We start from the raw sequence: 21,779 nt of genomic DNA on the forward strand, positions 1-21,779 counted from the left end.
TTGTAAATAAGCCTACAGGAAGTGTTCATTAGATACTCAGCTGGCGTCCCATCACTGATGTTTCACACGTAACAGTCTCAGAAGTGATGTCTCTGTGGGTCATTGTGGATACTTTGCTGTAAGTTCTCACCTCTCACCTCCCTAAGAGATGGTAATAATTCAGCGATGGCCATGCCCAGAACAACAGAAACACCTTGAAGACTTGTCACATTGAATACTGACTGTGCTGGGGACCCCCATGCCCTATTGACACTTGTGTTGTTCCATTAGATATTTTACTGTAAGTTTAAATCAAACATTCTTCTTTAAGTATGAAACATATATGTCACACATTGTGTGCTGATCTGCTGTGTGTTAAGCACTAAGGCCTGTGTAACAGCGAGTCACATACAGCATGACATTATTTCAATAGTGTAAAATATATATTAGTTGTTAGTGTAATGAATCCCAAAGGAATGAGCTGAAACAAGGCTTTATTTTCCTTAGATCTGAAAATTATATAAAACTATTTGTAAACTGCAAAAAACAAACAAAAAAACATAAAAAATGTACATATAAATTTAACTGTAAATATTTGTTAGGAAATTTAAAACAAGCAAAAAAAAAAAAAAAAACTCACTTGTGAAGTAAATTAATGCTGACATTTTGGTTTTGCATCGGTATTTCCCATCTGGTATTTATGATGATGCAGCAGTTTGTAAAGGGCTTGCATGCCTTTTTGAGTTAAGGGTTTTTTAAGAGCAAAAGAAAATTGTCAGCAACTGGACACTTGGTCACCTGGGGGACTGGAATCAGTATTTTCTGTGTATTTGTATACAAAAAATATTGCCTACAGATGTGCTTGGCTTGAGTAGAGATCAGTGTATTGGATATTGATGCACAAGAGCATGCATCTAGAATTTATGGCGGTGGGGAATATGTTGCCGACATTGAATAGATCATAATTTCCAGTTCCACAAACATATTCAACTCTGTTCCCCTATTATGTCCTACCCAGTCGTTCTGCAGTGGAAGTAAATTAATAATATTTGAGGTACCACTACACCGCTTGGACAGATTTCTCATTAAAATCTTTAGCATACAGTGCAGTACAGCGAATGAAGATGGAACAATTATTTATTCTGCGATGTTAAGCGAGCAAGGGGTCTGAGTTGGGTCAAACAGACAATGGTTGAGAGGAAAACAAAAGTACAATATTGTTACTTTGGACCGTGGGAATCTATGCAGTGGGTGCATGCTCAGAGATACCTGGGTTAAACAGACAAATGTATTGGCAGTTTACCAAACGACTATTGAATGCATTTTGAATTGTAGTGCAAAAGACCATTGTTCCATCAGCTTCTCGTGAACTCAAGATAGTTGATAGTGAAAACGGAAATCAATGCTGTATTTTGAAGTCCTTTCCTTATGAAATATAGAGATATCAGTCTCTATTCAATTGCTCTAAACAGCAACTACATACGGCCATAATATAAATCCTAACTATAGGGCCCTTCCAGGTGTTTTATAGACTCACATGTAGTGAGTATGATTTTCATAACCTTGGCCAACAAAGGGTCCTATATCTATTATTTAAACATTTATGCATTTAGATCCCCTTAGGTTATTCGAACAGATCTCACAGTGTTTTTAAATTATGTTTTGAAATTTCTTTAGATCCGATGATGCATTTATTTAGCGCTTTTCTTATGAGGATGCATAAATGAGCATTCATGGTAATGGCATCATATTTTATTTTAATAAAATAAAACATATATTTGGATGGTAGTTAATAGGGGGTATTGTATGAGAGATTAATATCAGGACACAAACTTTGGAATGATAGTTTCATGGGGTTTTCCTTCCAATTTTTTCAACTTTCACCTCTCATTTCTTTGTGTGGGTCTAGAATCCGCTCCAATAAGAGGATGTTGTTGCTGGTTGGTGGACTGCCTCCTGGACCAGACAGGCTTCCGAGCAATTTAGTCCAGTATTATGACGATGAAAAGAAGACATGGAAGATACTTACAAGTAAGTACACTGCTTTAAACACACCTCAGTATATTTCATGTTTGATTACAACCTTTTGAGAAATTTAATCTGACTGCGTGGAAAAAACAATAACCTTTTAAACTGTGCTAGTTTCTTAGATGCAATCTGAAAAAAAAGTTCCCTAAATTTTTAAGGCAATGATATATTACCATCACTTTTAATATAGGTTTTTAATCAGAGCATGACTTCACACTGTTGTGAAGCTTTATGCATGGCCTCACTTGTTTTTGCTGAAATCGCTTGACAAGATTAATTTTAGTTTAATGCTTTAGCGTAGATGTAACATGGAAGCCTGAGATGTGTATTCCATCTGATAAACACTTAAAGGCAAACCTTTGAAAGCACTGTGCAATAGCCATGATTGTATAGTTCACTTAACATGCAGAGGCTGGTTTTATGACATGTTACAGACCTGTACAAGGACACCATGTAAAAAGTATTCTTGCTCCTGCAAAGGACACATTGCTGATAATTTAATCTACCTGCAAAAAAAATATCTCTCACCACATTTTGCGCTGTACACGGCACAGACGGCATACTAGAGAAACCCCTGCTTTGTTTTCGTTATATTAATATTGGGCCATCACTGGTAATGTCAGGCTGTCTGAAAAGTCAAATGATGTCTGATTCACATCCATTCTTTCCTGTTACCAAGATATGGAGGTTCTTTCAAGGGCTGGGTTGGCCTGTAATAGCGCAACATGCAAATATATGTTATAACCCTTCATCTTACTCTGGGATACCTTTAATCTGTGCATTATCAGCATTTCTCTTCATTTTCCTTATTGAGTTTGTGTCTTTATCACTTTCACTACCACAGGCCTTAGAACACTGCTGATGTGTGGAGTGCAGATACAGGGTCATAAGGTTCACCTCTGTTTTATAACGCAAATTCGTACAGGTGCCCTAATTTTTTTCAGTTAGATTTTAAATATTCAATAGAATAATTTGTTCTCATGACTTATTTAAGCAATTCATTTTCATAGTATTTTATGAATAAATTGCTGAAACTGTTTAGTGAACAAAAACTCATAAAGCTTCGTGAGTAGGGTCCGATCCATGTCCTGTTTTTAATTAACAGACACATTTTTATACAACAAGAATGGAAAGATCTACACTTTTTTTCATTTTCACCACTACAACATGAATACTATAACTTGAATCCTCTAATAGTGGTCTATAATGAGGCATGCATTTATGCTATAACCCTTCTTATACTGGGAGACCTTTTATCTGAGCATTATCAGCATTTCTCTTTATCTTCCTGTCTTTATTTATCTCCTCTACCACAGGTATTAGAAACCTGCTGATGTGTTCTAGTTGGAATACAGGGTCATAAGGTTCACCTGCATAGTAATGTCACATGCATAGTAAGACTTAAATGCTTTTAATGTTCCGATAAATAAATATGTTTTTTTTTACTGTACATAGAAAATGTACGCTGGGAAAGTTCAAATATAGACAGATATGTAACCCTTGCTGTTTTATTTTTTAGGGTTAAACCTAGTTCTCATTGTAGTTGTGCTTTTCTGAGACACGCTTTACCATCCAGAATTGGTACAGTACCTTAAGTACCTTAAATCTAGCATAATTTAAAGACATATTTTTGTGTCAGTGGGCCCTATTCACAAATCTTTAACGTGTGACTTGTTTTGTTTGTTATGTACAGTATATCTATAAATCTAACTGAATATTTGCACAGGAGTTTTGCACATGTCGGAAGGTTTGATTGAATAGAGGCATAGCAATAACATGGGTCATAAAACAATTCACTGTTCTTCTTATCTTCTTATTAACCCCCCCCCCCCCCATAGTAATCATTAATAATAAAAAGAGCAGCTTCTAAATCTGTGACCCAAAAGTATTGAAAAATCAGTAATCGCTTTTGTTACATTAGAAAGTTTTATATGATTCGGCACGGTTGGTAACAGGCAGTTGGCTATTTTAGCTAAACTGAAAATACCAGCCACCTTTGAGACATTAGAGCTAGCATTATTGTTAGTAGTGCTTCATGTCTGAATATTCTTTCATTAGCCATGAAAAAATGTATGACTGGTACCATGAACACATTAAATAAACCTGTCAAATAACAGATAGATTTATTTTATCTTTCTAAACAATGATTTATAAATTGTTATAGCAATGAATACAAACATGGTCATTTTTGCCTCTGAAAACATTTTAAGCAGTGTTGTTTCAATGTATGTCCCAGCAGATAAAAAAAAAGTAATAGTAAGAGATTGTTTTGAATAACAAGAATGAACAGAAAACAGATAAGAAAGATTATAATGTTTAATATAAAAGCTTATATAGTGAAGTAAAGCAACATTTTAATAATTACAAAACCGACAAACTTTGAGGTAAAGAATGACTGCTGTTGATTAGGATGTTTAATTCAGCAAGGAACAGTGAGAAATGTTATTGGAGTCAGGTTATTTTCTGTGGAAACAATTAAGTATGGAAATAAATGTGGTAACATATTTCCTAAAGTGGTGTTTTTCAGCTTTGTCTATTCAGGATATAATTAATTGGGTATCACATTGGCAGCAGTCCAGTAGTTTTTTTTTATGCTGGCGTATACACAGATGGCCTTGCGAGCTACAACCTTGTTAAAAAATAAAACTAATGTTGTTTACTCACAAAGGTTCTAGAAGAAAGCCATCAAAAGGGAATTACTGCTGCTTTCACATAAACGCATCTATCTAGTCTATATCTAGAGGTGAAGAACATAACATGCAATATAGACCTTTTCAGCTTCCGCCATCTTCAGGTAGCAAATATGGAATAAAACATTTTTGCAATCTGATATCAGTTCAATATCTTCTTAACTAGAGGCCAGAGTGGCTAAACACAGGCGGCTTTTTCGTGACCTTAAGTGAGTGAAAATCAGTTTCTGTCTAACACAACACCCTACCCTATGGTTTTAAGAGATATAGTTAAGTTACAATAATCCAACTGTATGGCTGTATGTCGTTTTTCATATTCCAGCTCACTACTTCTAAAACAACTGGTACTTTTTTACAGTATCGCTAAAGTTTAGGTACAAGTCATGTCTCTCCAGTATAGCTTTCAAGAAGTGTTCAAAGTGCCCAAAGGCCCTACAGGCTTCTTAAACTTTGGTGCTGATCTGATAGTGATAGGTTTCCAACAACAAAAGATGTTTTCTTTAATTCTATTAATTTGTTCAAAACAGATGCAGGTATTCCTAAAGACCCAACGTAAAAGGTAATGTTTTGTGATGCGCTGCCATTATGGATTGTGTCCTGCCGGTGAGATGAGATGAGGTTAAAAGCTCTTAACACCCCAAATGCAGATGAGTGCGGTTCTTTTGCATTGCGGTAAAGACGGTGCACAGGGTTGTTGGTTCGTGCCCCCAGCCTCTGCCCTGTTATACCAACATCAAATTAAAAGTGCATGTTCAAACTTAAAATGCTTTAGAATAAATTCAATTAAATTAATAAGTATGAGGTGTACGCATTATGCAAAAATATATTTTTTCAGCGCACTAAATGAATGAAGGCATGTTCCATATCACAGTTCACATAAATTATTTATTGTTTATTTTTTAAATGTATATATGTATATGCAACATGTAAATGAGGCCACACCCATAGAGGTGTGCCGACTGCTGACAGTTGTCTCGTTCTTGCTCAGTATTTTCACTAAAATCGAGAGAAAACATACTTTGATCTTGTGTTAGAGGCCCAATATCTGATAAGAAGACATCTCAGGTGGCTGTATCACATTAATATCAGGGTCTGCTGCTCAATTGTGTAGTACTGAATTTAGCTTGTCTACAGCTATCTGACAGTTGAATAACATATTATTAAAATGTACTCTTGTAAAGTGCAGCTTTTTGAGTACACTGTTTATCAACATGTTCTAGAACTCCTTCTCTTACAGTGTTACCACTGATGTTAGTTTTTCTTGGAAGTAGTTATTAGTGCCACCAAGTGGTTATAGTGTATTGTCACTAAGCAGAGAGAACAGAACACAGTCAAACAATTGGGACATGAATCCACACCCAACACAAGGAAATGCATTTCTGATGTATCCTAATATATACTTCATTTAACAACCTTTGGGAGAGTAACTATTGGTATAGTCACATATTTGACCAGGATTTTACCTGGTGAAAATTTTGCTTTACCATGCATTGTTATCCTTTTCGTTTTATCAATTTTACCAATAGGAACAATTTCACACTGGTAAATACATTGCAAGACCTGTTCCATATAAGTACCAGTGTGCAACATTTTTGGGACTGTGGAATATTTGTTTATCTCGATATTTAAACTCATGGTGTTAAAGTTCCAGTTCAAATCTCATTGATATCGACAGAAAGAAACAGTATCTATTTCAAATTGCTTTCAACTCAATGGCAGACAGATTAGCAAGGTATTGATTGGAGTTGTTTCCTGCAGATTTAATGCAAGTTTAAATTGTTGTCTGAAACAAATGAACAGAGACAAACATTGAAACAAAACAGGGCCCTGTTTATTTTATATTACAATAAAGGGCATACCCTATAGAAGAGAAGGTAATGTGGATGAGGATAATTTGTATAAAAATAGACAATTGTGAACAAACTAAATTAATGGCCATTCATACAGCAGGTAGTGGGGATTATATGGGGGGACTTCTAAACATGTGTTAGTGTTTGAGTGTGCTATGAAGGGCTGCTCCTCTATTTTATCCCTCTGAAATGACCCTGTTTAAATGGAGAGAAGTGGTTTTAGATGACACTGATGATGAACGCGGTCGTGTTCACTCAATAAAATAAGGTCCAGTGCTTTTGCGGATAAATCAGTGAAATGCACAACCCCACCTGTCTTGTCTCTATCATTCATTTCCACTGTCACTTTCACAGTAGCTGATGGATCACAGTTGCTGAAGAATGAGACAGTCTTTAATCTCATTTCTTTCTGATTAGCCTCTACCTACCCTTTTCCTCTAACTCACTGACTGACTTGCTCAAGACTCTCGTTATGGATTGTCTCAGTAAGGGATAATACCTCTGTACTCTTAAATAACTAAAGGAGATGATTGCTTGAGTAGTGCACCACAGCACAGCAGAAATACTGAAATGGGACTGACTGAGTGACGTTATTAAAAATTATTCAGATAGCCAATTTGAACAGACGAGAGGCCAGTGGTGGGCTGTTTTGTATTATACCTTATTTTAAATTGTTATTTAAGTGTTATATAGTTATTACATTGTTTTATAGTTGTTATTGTGGGGGGTGGGTGGCGAGATAAAGCTAATCTGTTCTACACTAGGTTTTGGCATTAATCAAATGGAAGAAGGACTACGTTTTGTAAGCTAGCATCCACAGTATTTATTAGAACTGGGTTAGATAGGATTGCATATTAATTAGTAAGGTACCTTTTAGATTTTTCTTTTTTTTTAATGTTTCGGCTCTTTTCAGTTAGAAGACGATGCATTCGTGAAATTCTACGCATACGTTTTTTGTTGTTTTTGGTTTTCTGCAGTAAATCAAACATACAATAATTTCAGATCCATACATTTTATTTCTGTATTTTCATTGTAACACTGCAAGTATTGCGGTCAAATTTTACTTCAATTAATAGAAATGGCAATATACAGCTATCCACTGATGATAGACTATTATGTTGAATATCATTACTTGAATTCAAATGCTGTATATGTACTAAATGAATTATATTTAGTCTAGTATATCCATCCCACGAAAGGTTAGAGAGGCTGCCCATGATCTTGGAAGTGAACAGTATCTTACAGCAGCCTGTAAGATAGAATAATTAAACTGTATAGCCACAGGTTCATGTTAACTTCTGTGTGTCCCATGTTCTGGAAAAATCTGGCCCATTTCCATGGAAAATGCAAGACTTGTATTTATTCCTCACACAACCTTTCTAGGGATACACTGTATAAAATTGGCCTGCATTGGGATAGTTAGGTATTGTTTAATTATTTGAATGTCTGATTTGTGGTGTTGAGTTTGTCTCTGTCCTCAGTTGACTGTGGTATTAATCTTTAATGTTATTTTTACTTTCCAGTCATTTTGTTTGCCGTTTATTTAGGTTTTTGAACGGTTTGTGTTAGAGGCTTCCTTGCTCTAATGTTGTAATATCACTTCCATCTGATACAAACTATCTGAAACAAGCTAAATGAAAACTGTTGTCTAAAATATTACTTGCATCCTTGTGTATTTATTTATACAGTGTAATTCTTTTAATTACCCTGCAACAGTTCTGAGCCTTAAACCCTTTAGACAACAGCATTGTCACTGAGAATGAGTGTGAGAAAAATAGTATTTTTGATGTTTTGTTTGTCAGGTACATGTTGTTTTTGAAGTAAGGGACAGGCAGTTTCTGATCCAAAAGTAACCTTTATTTTGTAAACATCACCATACATCATTACAAAACAACTTTGTGTTTAGAAAGGAATTTTGCATTAAACTGTCTTCACTCCCATTTGCTTAACTCATTATAGATTTTTTAAATTTTTTTTTTAAATGGCCAAAACGCATCTATGAAGCCATTAGATCATGGCTGACTTGTACCTGGTTTGTATCTGTAGAAAACATCCCGGAAAGCAGGAAACATACGGAGAGGGTGTATTTCTTTGCTCTAATGCTTCAAGCAGAGGTCTGGAGGCTTGCATTAATGTATTCTTTAAATAAAAGCATTTTAATTGTAAATATATTAATTTTAATTTATTTATTAATTATATAAGTTGAGCACCTCTCTCTTCTGCTCCTCCAAGTTAAAACCCAGTAGAGCAGAAAAGAGAGGTTGAGGTTGAGGATGCAGATCACTCTTCCACGTGCGAGAAAGGAACCCTGAATTCCCAGAAATCAAGAAATATTATTTCAGGTCCCTCTTTTCTTCTGTTGAAGATATTTTAGTTCTTTACTTGTACTTTCTATTTTAATTTATACTTTTCAGAGAAAGGCTATCGAAGCAAATGTTGCTGCTACTTCCTGGTATGATATAAGTTCGGTTTTGTAGCTCAGTCTCGCTCCACTACACTAGGAAAGCATTGACTTCACTTCTCTCTTTACATACCAATTGCCAAAGGTAACTTTTTCTTTGTGGCACCCTTTCTAAATGGGCCACTTTTTCTTGTCTCTTCTTCTGTTGTAAATCTAAAATGAGGACAAGATTCAAGCAGGTTATTGTGATTCCTGTCTAGAGTGTTCTATATCTTTTGTGGTGCAATTTTTGAATATGTTTTATGAAAATCAACCTTGGAAACCAACCTGTCAAAAATCATGTTGAAAGTCAATGGCATATGACAGCTGCTAACAAGTGTGTAGAACCTTCACCGTGGAGATGACGCTGTGGTGATGTAATACTAGCGCGTAGTCTTTCAATCAGGTCATGTGCTGTACTGCATAGTAAATGATTAGTTGCCAGGAAGAAACAGCACATTGTAAAAAAACAAATCTGTATTTACCAAATTAGTGTAAATAGCAAGAAACAAAAGATCTTCAACACCAGTGAAAGGGAAACCAGTAGCAATGCTAAAAAGAGGCGTGGCTAAGCCTGTGCTTGCAGTCCTTTCTGTCCATGGAAGTGTAGGTAGTGAAGGCCTGGGGACAGCTGAATATATGATGAGAAGTTTTTATTAATGTATTCATGTGCTGCTGCCTTTCATACAAAAAACTTCTTGTCAAAACATTGATCTACTCCCTTACATTTTAGTACTAAAGTTAAGGATAACGCCCAAAGGCAAGCACAGATCGAATGTGCTAAATGTACTCAACCTGCAACATGTTCTCAAGCATTGATATGAACGGACCAATATCTAACAATACAAACATGGTTGGGTTCACTTCAAGTATTCCTTGCGTTGAATAGACTAGTGTTCGTTTCTCTTATGGGGTCTTTCCTAAACCTTACATATCCAGTCTATCTAATCTATACCCAATAGCTTGTTTAGATTGACATACTGTCTTGGATTTATGCAATTCGTATATATAATATATGGAACCTCCAAGTTAAAGTATGTGAGATAATGCTTAATGTGTAGGTTATTTATCAGAGATGTCGCATCATTTAACTTTGGGGAAGAGATTTCTTTTACATGATTTATAACATGTTTAATAACTTCAGCCTTTTACCTTTTTTGCAGTTATGCCTTATAACAGTGCTCACCACTGCATTGTTGATGTGGATAACTTTTTATTCTTGCTGGGAGGAGAAGATCAGTGGAACCCCAATGGTAATGAACCTTTTCAGAGTAAACCAATTAAAAATAATTGCATCACGTTATGTTTTAACCAGTTTTGTTTTTGGATAACCTGAATTTTAGGGGTGTGACAATACTCTTTTTATCCAAGTAATTTCCTTTACTAAGTTGTTATTGACAGGTATTAAATGAAACCAAACAGGCCTATTATTTTATGTGCTAATTTCACAATAAGAAAATTTTCCTTTCCCTCACCTTCACAATTTTATACATATCAGTGACAATTAACTTCTGCATTGAGTGATTTAAAAGCCGCATGGAAGCAAATTTTCCTTTTGCCTGGGGCCCTGACTTTTTTACAACTGCCATAAAGTGGTAATGAAAATAGTTCATCCATAACTATTTAACACTTAATAGTGCTGGATTATGAAATACTACAAGAAACTCAATGATTAATGTTTTTATTCAAAGTCTCATACACAAGACCATTCCTTAGACATAACTCATACCTGCCAACAGTCTCTAAATGGTCGGGACAGTCCAGATTTCCTAGCAAATGTCCCGCGTCCCGATGCATAGGAGGAAAGTCCCGATATTTACTCATAGAAAAAAAATTCATTTATTCTGCATAGTAGAGTTAGTGAAAACCACACACTGTGCTCTTTGTGCGGCTGACACATTAACTTATACAAAGGTAATAATGCTTCATTATGTCTATTGTTACTGCCATGATGGTCGTGTTGCGTTGGGGGGGGTATGTCTATTATATGATGATGAGTGTTTTTTGCGTTTGACCCCTCCCATATGTATGGTGCGTATAACAATCCCCCCGGACTGAACATTTACCAAATGTTGGCAAGTATGATAACTTAGGAGCTTCCACTGTGCAAACCTGGATATTTATTATTTCGTTCAGTTTAATTAGAGATTGTGTCTTGCCCAGGGCTCAGAATTCAGTGCAGAGATAATGCATTTCTAAGAAATAAGGAAATTGAAATCAAAACGATTTAATATCAACATGATAAAAGAAAGGTAAGGCAAATAATTGCGTACAAATATGAGGGGTTTTAGTTAATTTGATCACAGCAGGTTCTATAGTAAATCACAGTGTGAGATTGTTATTGATTGGTACTCAGTAACTGTAAACAAGGGAAACCGAGAAACGCTTTGTTTTGTGTTGAGTAATTAACATCTGTATTCCTTTTAAAACTTCTTAAAGGAAATGACTGAAAATAGCCATATAATAGCTAGTTTTATCTGTAATGCAACTCAGTTCATAGTTCCGATCTGTAGTTTTTTTACTCAACTGATGATTCTCTTTTATTTCTGGTAAAACAGAGTAGTATTTTAGACACATCACCAACTAAACATAATTGTAGATACAAAAACATAATTGTAACCTCTTTCTCGCCAGGTAAACACAGCACCAACTTCAACAGCCGCTATGATCCGAGGTTTAATAGTTGGATACAACTCCCACCCATGCAAGAAAGGTAACAGTGTGTTTTGATGATTATTTGATGACAGAACAATTGTTACTACCGCCAATTTGTTAAACTAAATTAATTTTCATTTCAAAGCAGACATTTCTGTCAGCATTGCTCCAAAAACATGCAACAGGGACTCTTTGTGGATGCAAAAAGAACTAAACAGCAACGTTAGAGACATGGATCAGATATGATTTTTATTTGAATCCATTATAGGAATTAGTGGTTACAAAAAACAAGATACAGATCCATAGAAAGAATTTAGGAAACAGTTCCTAAAGAAAGAAAAGCACAAGGGAATAAAACAAGTACTTGTCGCAAAACCTGACAAGAAGGAAAAACAAAAAACAAAAAAAAAACAGTGCCTTTATTAATTCCAAAGTAGACTTATTTTGAATTGTAACCCTGTGTTTTCTTTAGGAGAGCCAGCTTCTATGCATGTCGACTGGATAAACACCTCTATGTGATCGGTGGGAGAAATGAAAGCGGGTACCTCTCCAGTGTTGAGTGCTATAACTTGGAAACCAATGAGTGGCACTATGTGTCTTCTCTACCCCAGCCTCTGGCAGCTCATGCAGGGGCTGTACATAATGGAAAAATATACATCTCAGGTGAGTGGCATCAGCACCGCAAATATAAAGCGGTACACAAGTCTACAACCTTACTGATGATGCACAGTGAAACTTCTCACGTATTAATTGAATTGTGCAGATAACCAAATTATTACTGTAGAAATTGTTTATAAGACATTCTCAGTCCAGAAAGCTGCAATGCAACTGATGATGGAAACCAGTGGCTGCAGAGAATTGTGAAACCTGAAAGTTAACGTACAATAGTTAAAAAGTTAGCATTTCTTAATAACCCTTGTAAATAGCGTTGATATTTTATTATTTTTGAATTAGGATAGTGTTTACACATACTGAACATTTGCATTCATGTATTGCTCTGACTAGTTGGCTAGTAGTACCTTGTTTGTGCATGTTTTTTTTTAAATATATTTTACTTTAACAAGCTCCATAAGTTGGTTTCTGACACCTAAGATGTAGCTTTATGTATCTGTGTTCAACCAAAGTTTGGGAATATTACATTAAGACTATTTAAAAAAATATTGTGCTGCCTGAAAACAGCATTTATCAGTATATGGTTAAAATATGTCTGTGTTAAACGCAGTACTATGTGTATGTTCTCTGTATTAGTCACCTGTTGGTGGCAGTATTGTAACAAACTTTCATTAAAGGAAACAAAATGTTCTTCTAAACAAAATAACACATTTCACATGACTTGTTTGTCTTAAAAACAAGTAATTACCGATTATATGGTGGATAAAGTAACAGTGAACGGAAGATGAAATGTGGGAATAGAAATTAATGTTCTCTATGTGGCGCTGGGACTAGCTGAATGAGTCTGAACAGTCATACAGTACACTCCTGACGATGCAGGACTGCTCAGGAGCAAAGGAGCTCACTCTGGTCTCTGTGACAATTTCTTTTTAACCCGCCAGGCCTCTATATACTCAAAAGTATTAAAGGAGCAAACCTTAACTATGGCAAAAATCTATGAACATTCAGTCAAAAAAGTTATTAAGGCATTAACCAGGTAGACCTTTTATGTGTTCTTCAATTAATTATGACAGCTATTAAGATGCATTTTGCACTGGCTGCCCCCCTAAAAGCAGGTAATCCCTATTTAGACTTCAGATTTGATTAGCCAATAGTTAAGTGACTGCTAAGGTGATAACATTATTTGTTGTTGCTGGTTTGGGAGTCATGCTTCTAATGATGCCAGGTGGTGGCTGAAGAAGGGTTTTGACTGAAATCCAGACTACCAGAGCTTTCCAGGTGCTGGAACCTGGGGATAAATAAACACGTGTATCTGGTCAATTTGGTGTGACCCCTTCTGTTGTTTGCACATTGTGTCCACTTTATTAAACCGCATGCTTGTACAGATGTCCTGGACAAGGTAGTGGAAAATGGCTGGGAAACTGCCAATATCTGCACAATATGGCACTTGGGAACTGCCAGTCCAGTGCACATGGGCTCAATACCTACTTCAGGGCAGAAACTGGAGTCATCGTAAACTACCAAACTGTGAGGAACATTGAGTGAGATTGCTTGTCTGGTTTGAGTTCAAGAAGACCAGCTAGAACACCTCAATTGACCCCACAACATAAAAGAGACCCCTGATTACTGTCTTGATCACCAGCATTGGACCTGCTAGGATGTTGTGTTCATTAGCATTGTAACCCTCAAGTGACATCAAAGAGCTTGGTGTTGACTTGACTGAAGAATGGGATTCCCCAAAATGTCATCTGCTGCCTGTTTGAACATAAGAACATAAGAAAGTTTACAAACGAGAGGAGGCCATTCGGCCCATCTTGCTTGTTTGGTTGTTAGTAGCTTATTGATCCCAAAATCTCATCAAGCAGCTTCTTGAAGGATCCCAGGGTGTCAGCTTCAACAACATTACTGGGGAGTTGATTCCAGACCCTCACAATTCTCTGTGTAAAAAAGTGTCTCCTATTTTCTGTTCTGAATGCCCCTTTTTCTAAACTCCATTTGTGACCCCTGGTCCTTGTTTCTTTTTTCAAGCTGAAAAAGTCCCTTGGGTCGACACTGTCAATACCTTTTAGAATTTTGAATGCCTGAATTAGGTCGCCACGTAGTCTTCTTTGTTCAAGACTGAACAGATTCAATTCTTTTAGACTGTCTGCATATGACATGCCTTTTAAGCCCGGAATAATTCTGGTCGCTCTTCTTTGCACTCTTTCTAGAGCAGCAATATCTTTTTTATAGCGAGGTGACCAGAACTGAACACAATATTCAAGATGAGGTCTTACTAGTGCATTGTACAATTTTAACATTACTTCCCTTGATTTAAATTCAACACTTTTCACAATGTATCCGAGCATCTTGTTAGCCTTTTTTATAGCTTCCCCACATTGTCTAGATGAAGACATTTCTGAGTCAACAAAAACTCCTAGGTCTTTTTCATAGATTCCTTCTCCAATTTCAATATCTCCCATATGATATTTATAATGTACATTTTTATTTCCTGCATGCAGTACCTTACACTTTTCTCTATTAAATGTCATTTGCCATGTGTCTGCCCAGTTCTGAATCTTGTCTAGATCATTTTGAATGACCTTTGCTGCTGCAACAGTGTTTGCCACTCCTCCTACTTTTGTGTCGTCTGCAAATTTAACAAGTTTGCTTACTATACCAGAATCTAAATCATTAATGTAGATTAGGAATAGCAGAGGACCTAATACTGATCCCTGTGGTACACCGCTGGTTACCACACTCCATTCTGAGGTTTTTCCTCTAATCAGTACTTTCTGTTTTCTACATGTTAACCACTCCCTAATCCATGTACATGTGTTTCCTTGAATCCCAACTGCGTTCAGTTTGAGAATGAATCTTTTGTGCGGGACTTTGTCAAAAGCTTTCTGGAAATCTAAATAAACCATGTCATATGCTTTGCAATTATCCATTATCGATGTTGCATCCTCAAAAAAATCAAGCAAGTTAGTTAGGCACGATCTCCCTTTCCTAAAACCATGTTGACTGTCTCCCAGTACCCTGTTACCATATAGGTAATTTTCCATTTTGGATCTTATTATAGTTTCCATAAGTTTGCATATAATAGAAGTCAGGCTTACTGGTCTGTAGTTACCTGGTTCAGTTTTGTTTCCCTTTTTGTGGATCGGTATTACGTTTGCAATTTTCCAGTCTGTCGGTACCACCCCTGTGTCAAGAGACTGCTGCATGATCTTGGTTAGCGGTTTGTAAATTACTTCTTTCATTTCTTTGAGTACTACTGGGAGGATCTCATCCGGCCCAGGGGATTTGTTTATTTTAAGAGCTCCTAGTCCCTTTAACACTTCTGCCTCAGTTATGCTAAAGTTATTTAAAACTGGATAGGAACTGGATGACATGTGGGGCATGTTGTCAGTATCTTCCTTTGTAAAAACTTGTGAAAAGTAATCATTTAATATATTTGCTATTTTTTTTTTCTTCATCTACGATTTTGCCATTTGTATCTCTTAAACATTTAACCTCCTCTTTGAATGTTCTCTTGCTGTTGTAATATTGGAAAAACATTTTGGAATTGGTTTTAGCTCCCTTAGCAATGTTCATTTCTATTTCTCTCTTGGCCTTTCTAACTTCCTTTTTGACTTGCGTTTGCAGTTCTGTGTACTCTTTCTGCGTACTTTCTTTTTGGTCCTTTTTTAATGCTCTGTAAAGTGCCTTTTTTCGCTGAATATTTTTTTTAATTGATCTATTAAACCATTTTGGCAATTTAGTTTTACATTTAGATTTGTCTACTTTAGGGATGTAATTGTTTTGCGCCTCTAGTACTACATTTTTGAAGAACAACCATCCTTCTTCTGTGGGTGTTTTCTCTATTTTACTCCAATCTACTTCTGTTAGTCTCTGTTTCATACCTTCATAGTTTGCTTTTCTAAAATTGTAAACCTTAGCTTTAGTCTTTACTTTTGGGGATTTAAAAAACACTTCAAATGAGACCATGTTGTGGTCTGAGTTTGCCAGTGGTTCTCTGACCTCTGTTTTAGTTATTCTATCTTCGTTATTTGAAAAGACTAAATCAAGGCATGCCTCCCCTCTAGTGGGTGCCTTCACAAATTGTGTTAGGAAGCAGTCATTTGTCATTTCCACCATTTCTATTTCATCCTTCGCGCTACCCACCGGGTTTTCCCATTTTATTTGGGGGAAGTTGAAATCCCCCATTAGTATGGCTTCTCCTTTGCTACACGCATTTCTAATGTCATTGTATAACAGATTATTGTGCTCACCGTCTGAATCTGGCGGTCTATAGCATGCTCCTATTATTATGCCTTTTGAATTTTTGTCTGTTATTCTGACCCATATTGATTCGGTTTTATTTTCTTTGTCCAGGTTTAACACCTGGGCTTCAAGACTGTTTCTTATGTATAGCGCTACCCCTCCTCCTCTTCTGTCCTGCCTGTCTTTCCTATACAGTGTATACCCACAAATATTATATTCGTCCCCATCACTCTCAGATAACCACGTTTCTGTAACACCTATCACATCATAGTTACCTGTTAGTGCAGTAGCTTCAAGTTCTAGAATTTTGTTTCTGATACTTCTAGCATTTAGATAAATACATTTAATGGTTGTCTTACCTGAGTTGTTGTTCTTGTTTTGATGCGGTCTCCCTTCTGTTTTTTTGTTGATTTCTCCCCCCTTCCTTTCTAGTTTAAATGCTTCTGAACCTGCTCGAGGATCTTTTCTCCGAGTAGACTAGTTCCCTTGTTATTTAAATGCAGTCCATCCCGTCTATACAGATAGTCCTCGTTGTAGAATGTGGTCCAATGATCAAGATAGGTGAAGCCTTCCCGTGTGCACCACGTCTTCAGCCATGCGTTTTGATTAATTATTTCCAGCTGTCCATATGGTCCTTTGCAAGGTGCGGGTAGTATACCAGAAAATACCACAGTTTTGGTTTTCTCTTTTAATTTCCTTCCTAGCTCTCTGAATTTGTTTTGCAGGGATTTTGGTCTGTCTCTTCCAATGTTGTTTGTACCGATGTGGACGACTACTACCGGGTCGTCTCCTGTTCGTTCTAGGAGCCTGTCCACGTTTTCAGTGATGTGCTTGACCGAGGCTCCCGGAAGGCAGCACACTGTTGTAGTAAGGGGGTCCAAACTGCGAATTGAACTTGCTGTGTTTCTCAATATGGAGTCCCCAACAATCATGACCTCCCTTCTTTTTGCTGTCTGGTCACCACTGTCAATAGGGTCCTGGATGTTGTTCCTTTCATTCTCTTGTTGTTGGTTCTGCTCATCAAAATTCTGAAGTGACTCAAATCTGTTGGTTGTTTTGATTTCTGGTGGTTGTGTTTGACGAAGTTTCTTTTTTTCCCTGCTTCTGCCTACCTGAACCCAGCTGTTCTGACCTTCTATCTCCCTGGTGGCTTTCAGTCTGTTAGGGGTGATGCAGACTTCCATGAATTGTGGGTGTGCCAGTTCCTCAAGATCCTGTTGCTGTCTCACTTCTTCCAGCTCCATTTCTAGCATACTTACTAGTTTATGCAAATCCTGGATCGCGCGGCACTTTATGCACATTTGGTTTAGCTCCGCTGGGTTTTCTCGGATTTCCCACATCAAGCAGGTGTCACAGATTACTGGCTTGAAGACCATGTTGAGGTTTTTTCTTTTCTGAAGTTTAGTTTCTTCTGCAGCCGTCAGCCTGCTTTCAAACTGCTTCGAAACTGCTCTGTACTTTTCCACGCCTGTACTTCTCCCACTCGCTGTCGCTGGGAAGACTGCCTCGTTTAACTGCGTTGTTCTGCTGTGCTGTTGGCTCCTCCCCTCGCCCGTGTCTCAAAACGGCGCTGAATTTGAATCAGCTGCTCCGAGTTTCAGCTTGTTTGTTATCAGAAAAACACACGCGGCTGTTTGACTTTGAGCTGCTGCTGTGTTTCCCCAATGTCCTCTGTTTTCTGATTAAAGCAATTCAAGATGCAATTTCTCCTTTCTGCTTCGAAACTGCTCTGTACTTTTCCACGCCTGTACTTCTCCCACTCGCTGTTGCTTCCACTCGCGATGTTTGGAAGCATGCCCCGTCTGTGTAGAGATAGCGTCAATGCCAGGTGAGCCCATGCAGGATAAATGGACTGTTTTCAAAATATATAAAAAATGTATCTCCAGAGACCAAGCCTATAGGCATTTTGTTAATTTCAGTGTGTAGAGTGCTCCCTTGACATACTGAAATTTGATTATTGTTGTTAGTTTTGAATTGGGAAATTTCCAGTTTGAAATGCTGCTCCTTTAATTTTTTGAGTAGTGTTCTTGGATATGGAGCATGTCGTGAATCAGTCGGCACCATTCCTGACTCTGTTTCATATTCATATGTGTCATTTCCAGGCGGTGTCCACAATGGTGAATATGTGTCCTGCCTCTACTGCTATGACCCAGTGATGGACGTGTGGGCTAGGAAACAAGACATGAACACAAAGCGAGCCATTCATGCTTTAGCTGGAATGAATGATCGTCTGTATGCTATCGGCGGGAACCACTTGAAAGGTGAGTTTGTGCTAGAACTAGTGGGAAGAGTTCCCGTTTTTCATGTAATCTCTAATGAATTATCCCCATCAAACACACATCTTGCTATGGTTTGTTTGGATGGTGATCTCTTATATGACTGGAAGTTTGATTGAGTATCCTGTCCTAAAACAGGTAAAATAATGCAGAGCATTAAAATAATATCTGATTCATATTGACACCCAAACACCTCTGTACATGGATAGAAAACCTGCTGCAAAGGCTTTTTGAGTCTTTTGAAAATAAATTATTTCTAATATCCATGTCCTGGCATACCCAAGCTGCATCTGCAGAAGGTCGCCCACCTAATGATGATTGAACAGATTGCCTCGACCGTTTTGCTTGCTGCACGTTTCACCTGAACACAGCTTTGCCTGATGAAGCATGTGCAGGCAAAATGCTGTGCAGCGGATGCTCTATCAAGTGGATCTGCACATTTCGTTTTGCAGTGTATTGTGTATGCTCGGACCAAAAAAAATGACGGGGAATTGTATAGGTAAACTGAATTAAAAAAAAAAAAAAAAAAAAAAAAAAAAAGTTCAGGGGCTGGGCAGAAAAGATTGAAACACAATTTTTTGGTAACTTGCTGTCCCCATGTAAATGGCTTCAACGATGTAAATAAAATCTGCCGACCCCTGTTGCATTTTCAGTCTGTATTGTAGTATTTAAATATACACACAAATTGTACAAATGTAGCCTAAATAACGCTACAGGCCTCTGATATGTTGAGGTTTTCAGCACTGTCCTGGTAATAATGAGTAAAAACATCAGGGACAAAACGGGGATACTTTAATTTGCCACCCAGCTTAGGCAAAGTGCCACTTTACAGTTGTAATGTGCCCCCATAAGCCATAATGCAAGGGTTATGTGAGCTGGGGCCATCTGCCCTTTACAGCCTGCTCTCTGGCTGTTTGTTTCCTTTAATTGTGTGCTGCATTTCATTTTCAAATCAAAAGCATGGTTGAGAGGAAGACCATAAACTGTGGCCTTTACGGTTTACAATGCTGTATGAGTCACCCTGTTAATGATGCATGCATCAAACCTAATTTTATCACATGAAAGGCCCGACCTTGTTATTTTTCAATAGAAGCTGTCCTTTCCGAGAGTTACTGTTCAGCTGACACTCGTTGACGTAGATTTTTTTATATGCTCTTGTTATTCATAGTCATAATTACATGGTTTAATAGCTTGATCAAAAGCCAGTGTTACCTTGTCGGGTATAGGGAAAGGTTTGCCTCAGAATACAAAAGCTAATTGAAACAATTGGCAGTTAAAGTTTAACAGAAAACCTCATTAGCAGTCTGGAGAAACCAGTGTAAATAATTGTTAACATTCCATCTGGAGAAACGGCACTAATAACATCACACACTTTCAATATGCAGACATTAAGTGCTGCCAGGTGCTAAACTATTGGACAGGAGGTCAAGGGAAAGGCTGTCTAGCAAATATCTTGTATTTTACAATGTGCAATACAACATCTATGTTAGTAAAATGTAATGAAAATAACTTGCTGTACACCTACTCCTTTTCATTGTAGGTATTGGTATCCCAAACACATTTTCTCATCTCAAGGTTTAGACCAGGGGTACTTGATAGGCAGAGTGCCTTGAAAATATATTTGCCCCCTATTGGATTTTCTGCATTTTTGCACATTTTTCACATTGAATTTGGTCAGATCTTTGTGTGAGTTGTAGTAGTATATAGAGGGAGTCTGAGAGAAAAAATGACAGCAAACTTTGGTGCTTCTTTCATTTGCTTGGTGTGCAAGGTAATCAAACATGTAATCTTCAGGTGTGAAAACATTATTGCCCCCCCTAGTTAACTCAACCCAATTAAACGGATAATTAGGGTCAGCTGTCTGAATACTTTGGTTAACAATCAGGCCTGATTTGGGCCAGCCCTGCCCAATATAAATCTGACTAACTTTGGCCCTTACCATCAGAACGAAGTTGCCAGCACACAGGTTGTTGATCCCTATCAATCTGGAAAGGGTTTCAAAGTCAATTCTAAGACTCTGGGGCTCCAAGAAATATTGTCCAAATGGAGAAAGTTTGGGACAGTAGTGAATCTCCCCAGGAATGGCTGTCCGGCCAAAATCTCTCCAAGTAAAGGGGTGTAAAATTGTCCAGGAAGTCACAAAGAACCCTTGAACAACATCCAGGGATCTGCAGACCTCTCTTGCCTCAGCTAAGGTCAGTGTTCATGATTCCGTCATCAGAAAGACACTGGGCAAAAATGAGATTCATGGCAGAGTGACAAGACGGAAACCACTGCTCACTAAGAAGAACATGAATGCTCGTCTCAAGTTTGCCAAAAAGCACCTGGATGGTCCTCAAGAGTTCTAGAACAATGTTCTGTTGACAGATGAGTCAAAAGTGGAACTTTTTGGCAAACATGGACCCTGTTATGTCTGGCGAAAACCAAACACTGGATTCCACAGTAAGAACCTCATACCAACAGTCAAGCATGGTGGTGGTAGTGTCATGATTTGGGGATGCTTTGCTGCATCAGGACCTGGATGACTTGCCATCATTGAAGGAACCATGAATTCTGCTCTGTATCAAAGAATTCTACAAGAGAATGTCAGGCCGTCCGCCTGTGAGCTGAAGCTGAAGCGCAGCTGGGTCATGCAGCAAGACAATGATCCAGAACACAAGCAAGTCTACATCAGAATGGTTGAAGAACAAGAAATTTAAAGTTTTGGAATAGCCTAGTCAAAATCCAGACCTAAACCCCATTGAGATGTTGTGACAAACGAGCAGTTTATGCTTGAAAACCCACAAATGGCACTGAGTTGAAGCAGTTCTGCCTGAAGGAGTGGGCCAAAATTCCTCCACGGTGCTGTAAGAGGCTGATCAATAACTACAGGAAGCGTTTGTTGCAGTTACTGCTGCTAAAGGTGGTGTAACCAGTTATTGAGTCTAAGGGGGCGATTTACTTTTTCACACGGGGGCATTGGTGTTGCATAACTTTTTTTAATAAATAAATGAAATAAGTGTCA

The 21,779-nt window shown here is 37.6% G+C and overlaps 1 protein-coding gene across 1 annotated transcript in view; it reads left to right on the forward strand.

The window, feature by feature from the left end:
• The window catches only part of klhl14 (kelch-like family member 14), a 35,665-nt gene that overhangs the window by 8,984 nt on the left and 4,902 nt on the right, over positions 1-21,779 (forward strand). The window contains exons 3-7 of the mRNA XM_041247688.1: positions 1,889-2,010; positions 10,151-10,240; positions 11,622-11,700; positions 12,115-12,305; positions 18,602-18,760. Coding sequence (XP_041103622.1) covers positions 1,889-2,010; positions 10,151-10,240; positions 11,622-11,700; positions 12,115-12,305; positions 18,602-18,760 — 641 coding nt within the window. The remainder of the gene's footprint in view (positions 1-1,888; positions 2,011-10,150; positions 10,241-11,621; positions 11,701-12,114; positions 12,306-18,601; positions 18,761-21,779) is intronic.

Source organism: Polyodon spathula, chromosome 4, assembly GCF_017654505.1.
Source record: "Polyodon spathula isolate WHYD16114869_AA chromosome 4, ASM1765450v1, whole genome shotgun sequence".
NCBI lineage: Eukaryota > Metazoa > Chordata > Actinopteri > Acipenseriformes > Polyodontidae > Polyodon > Polyodon spathula.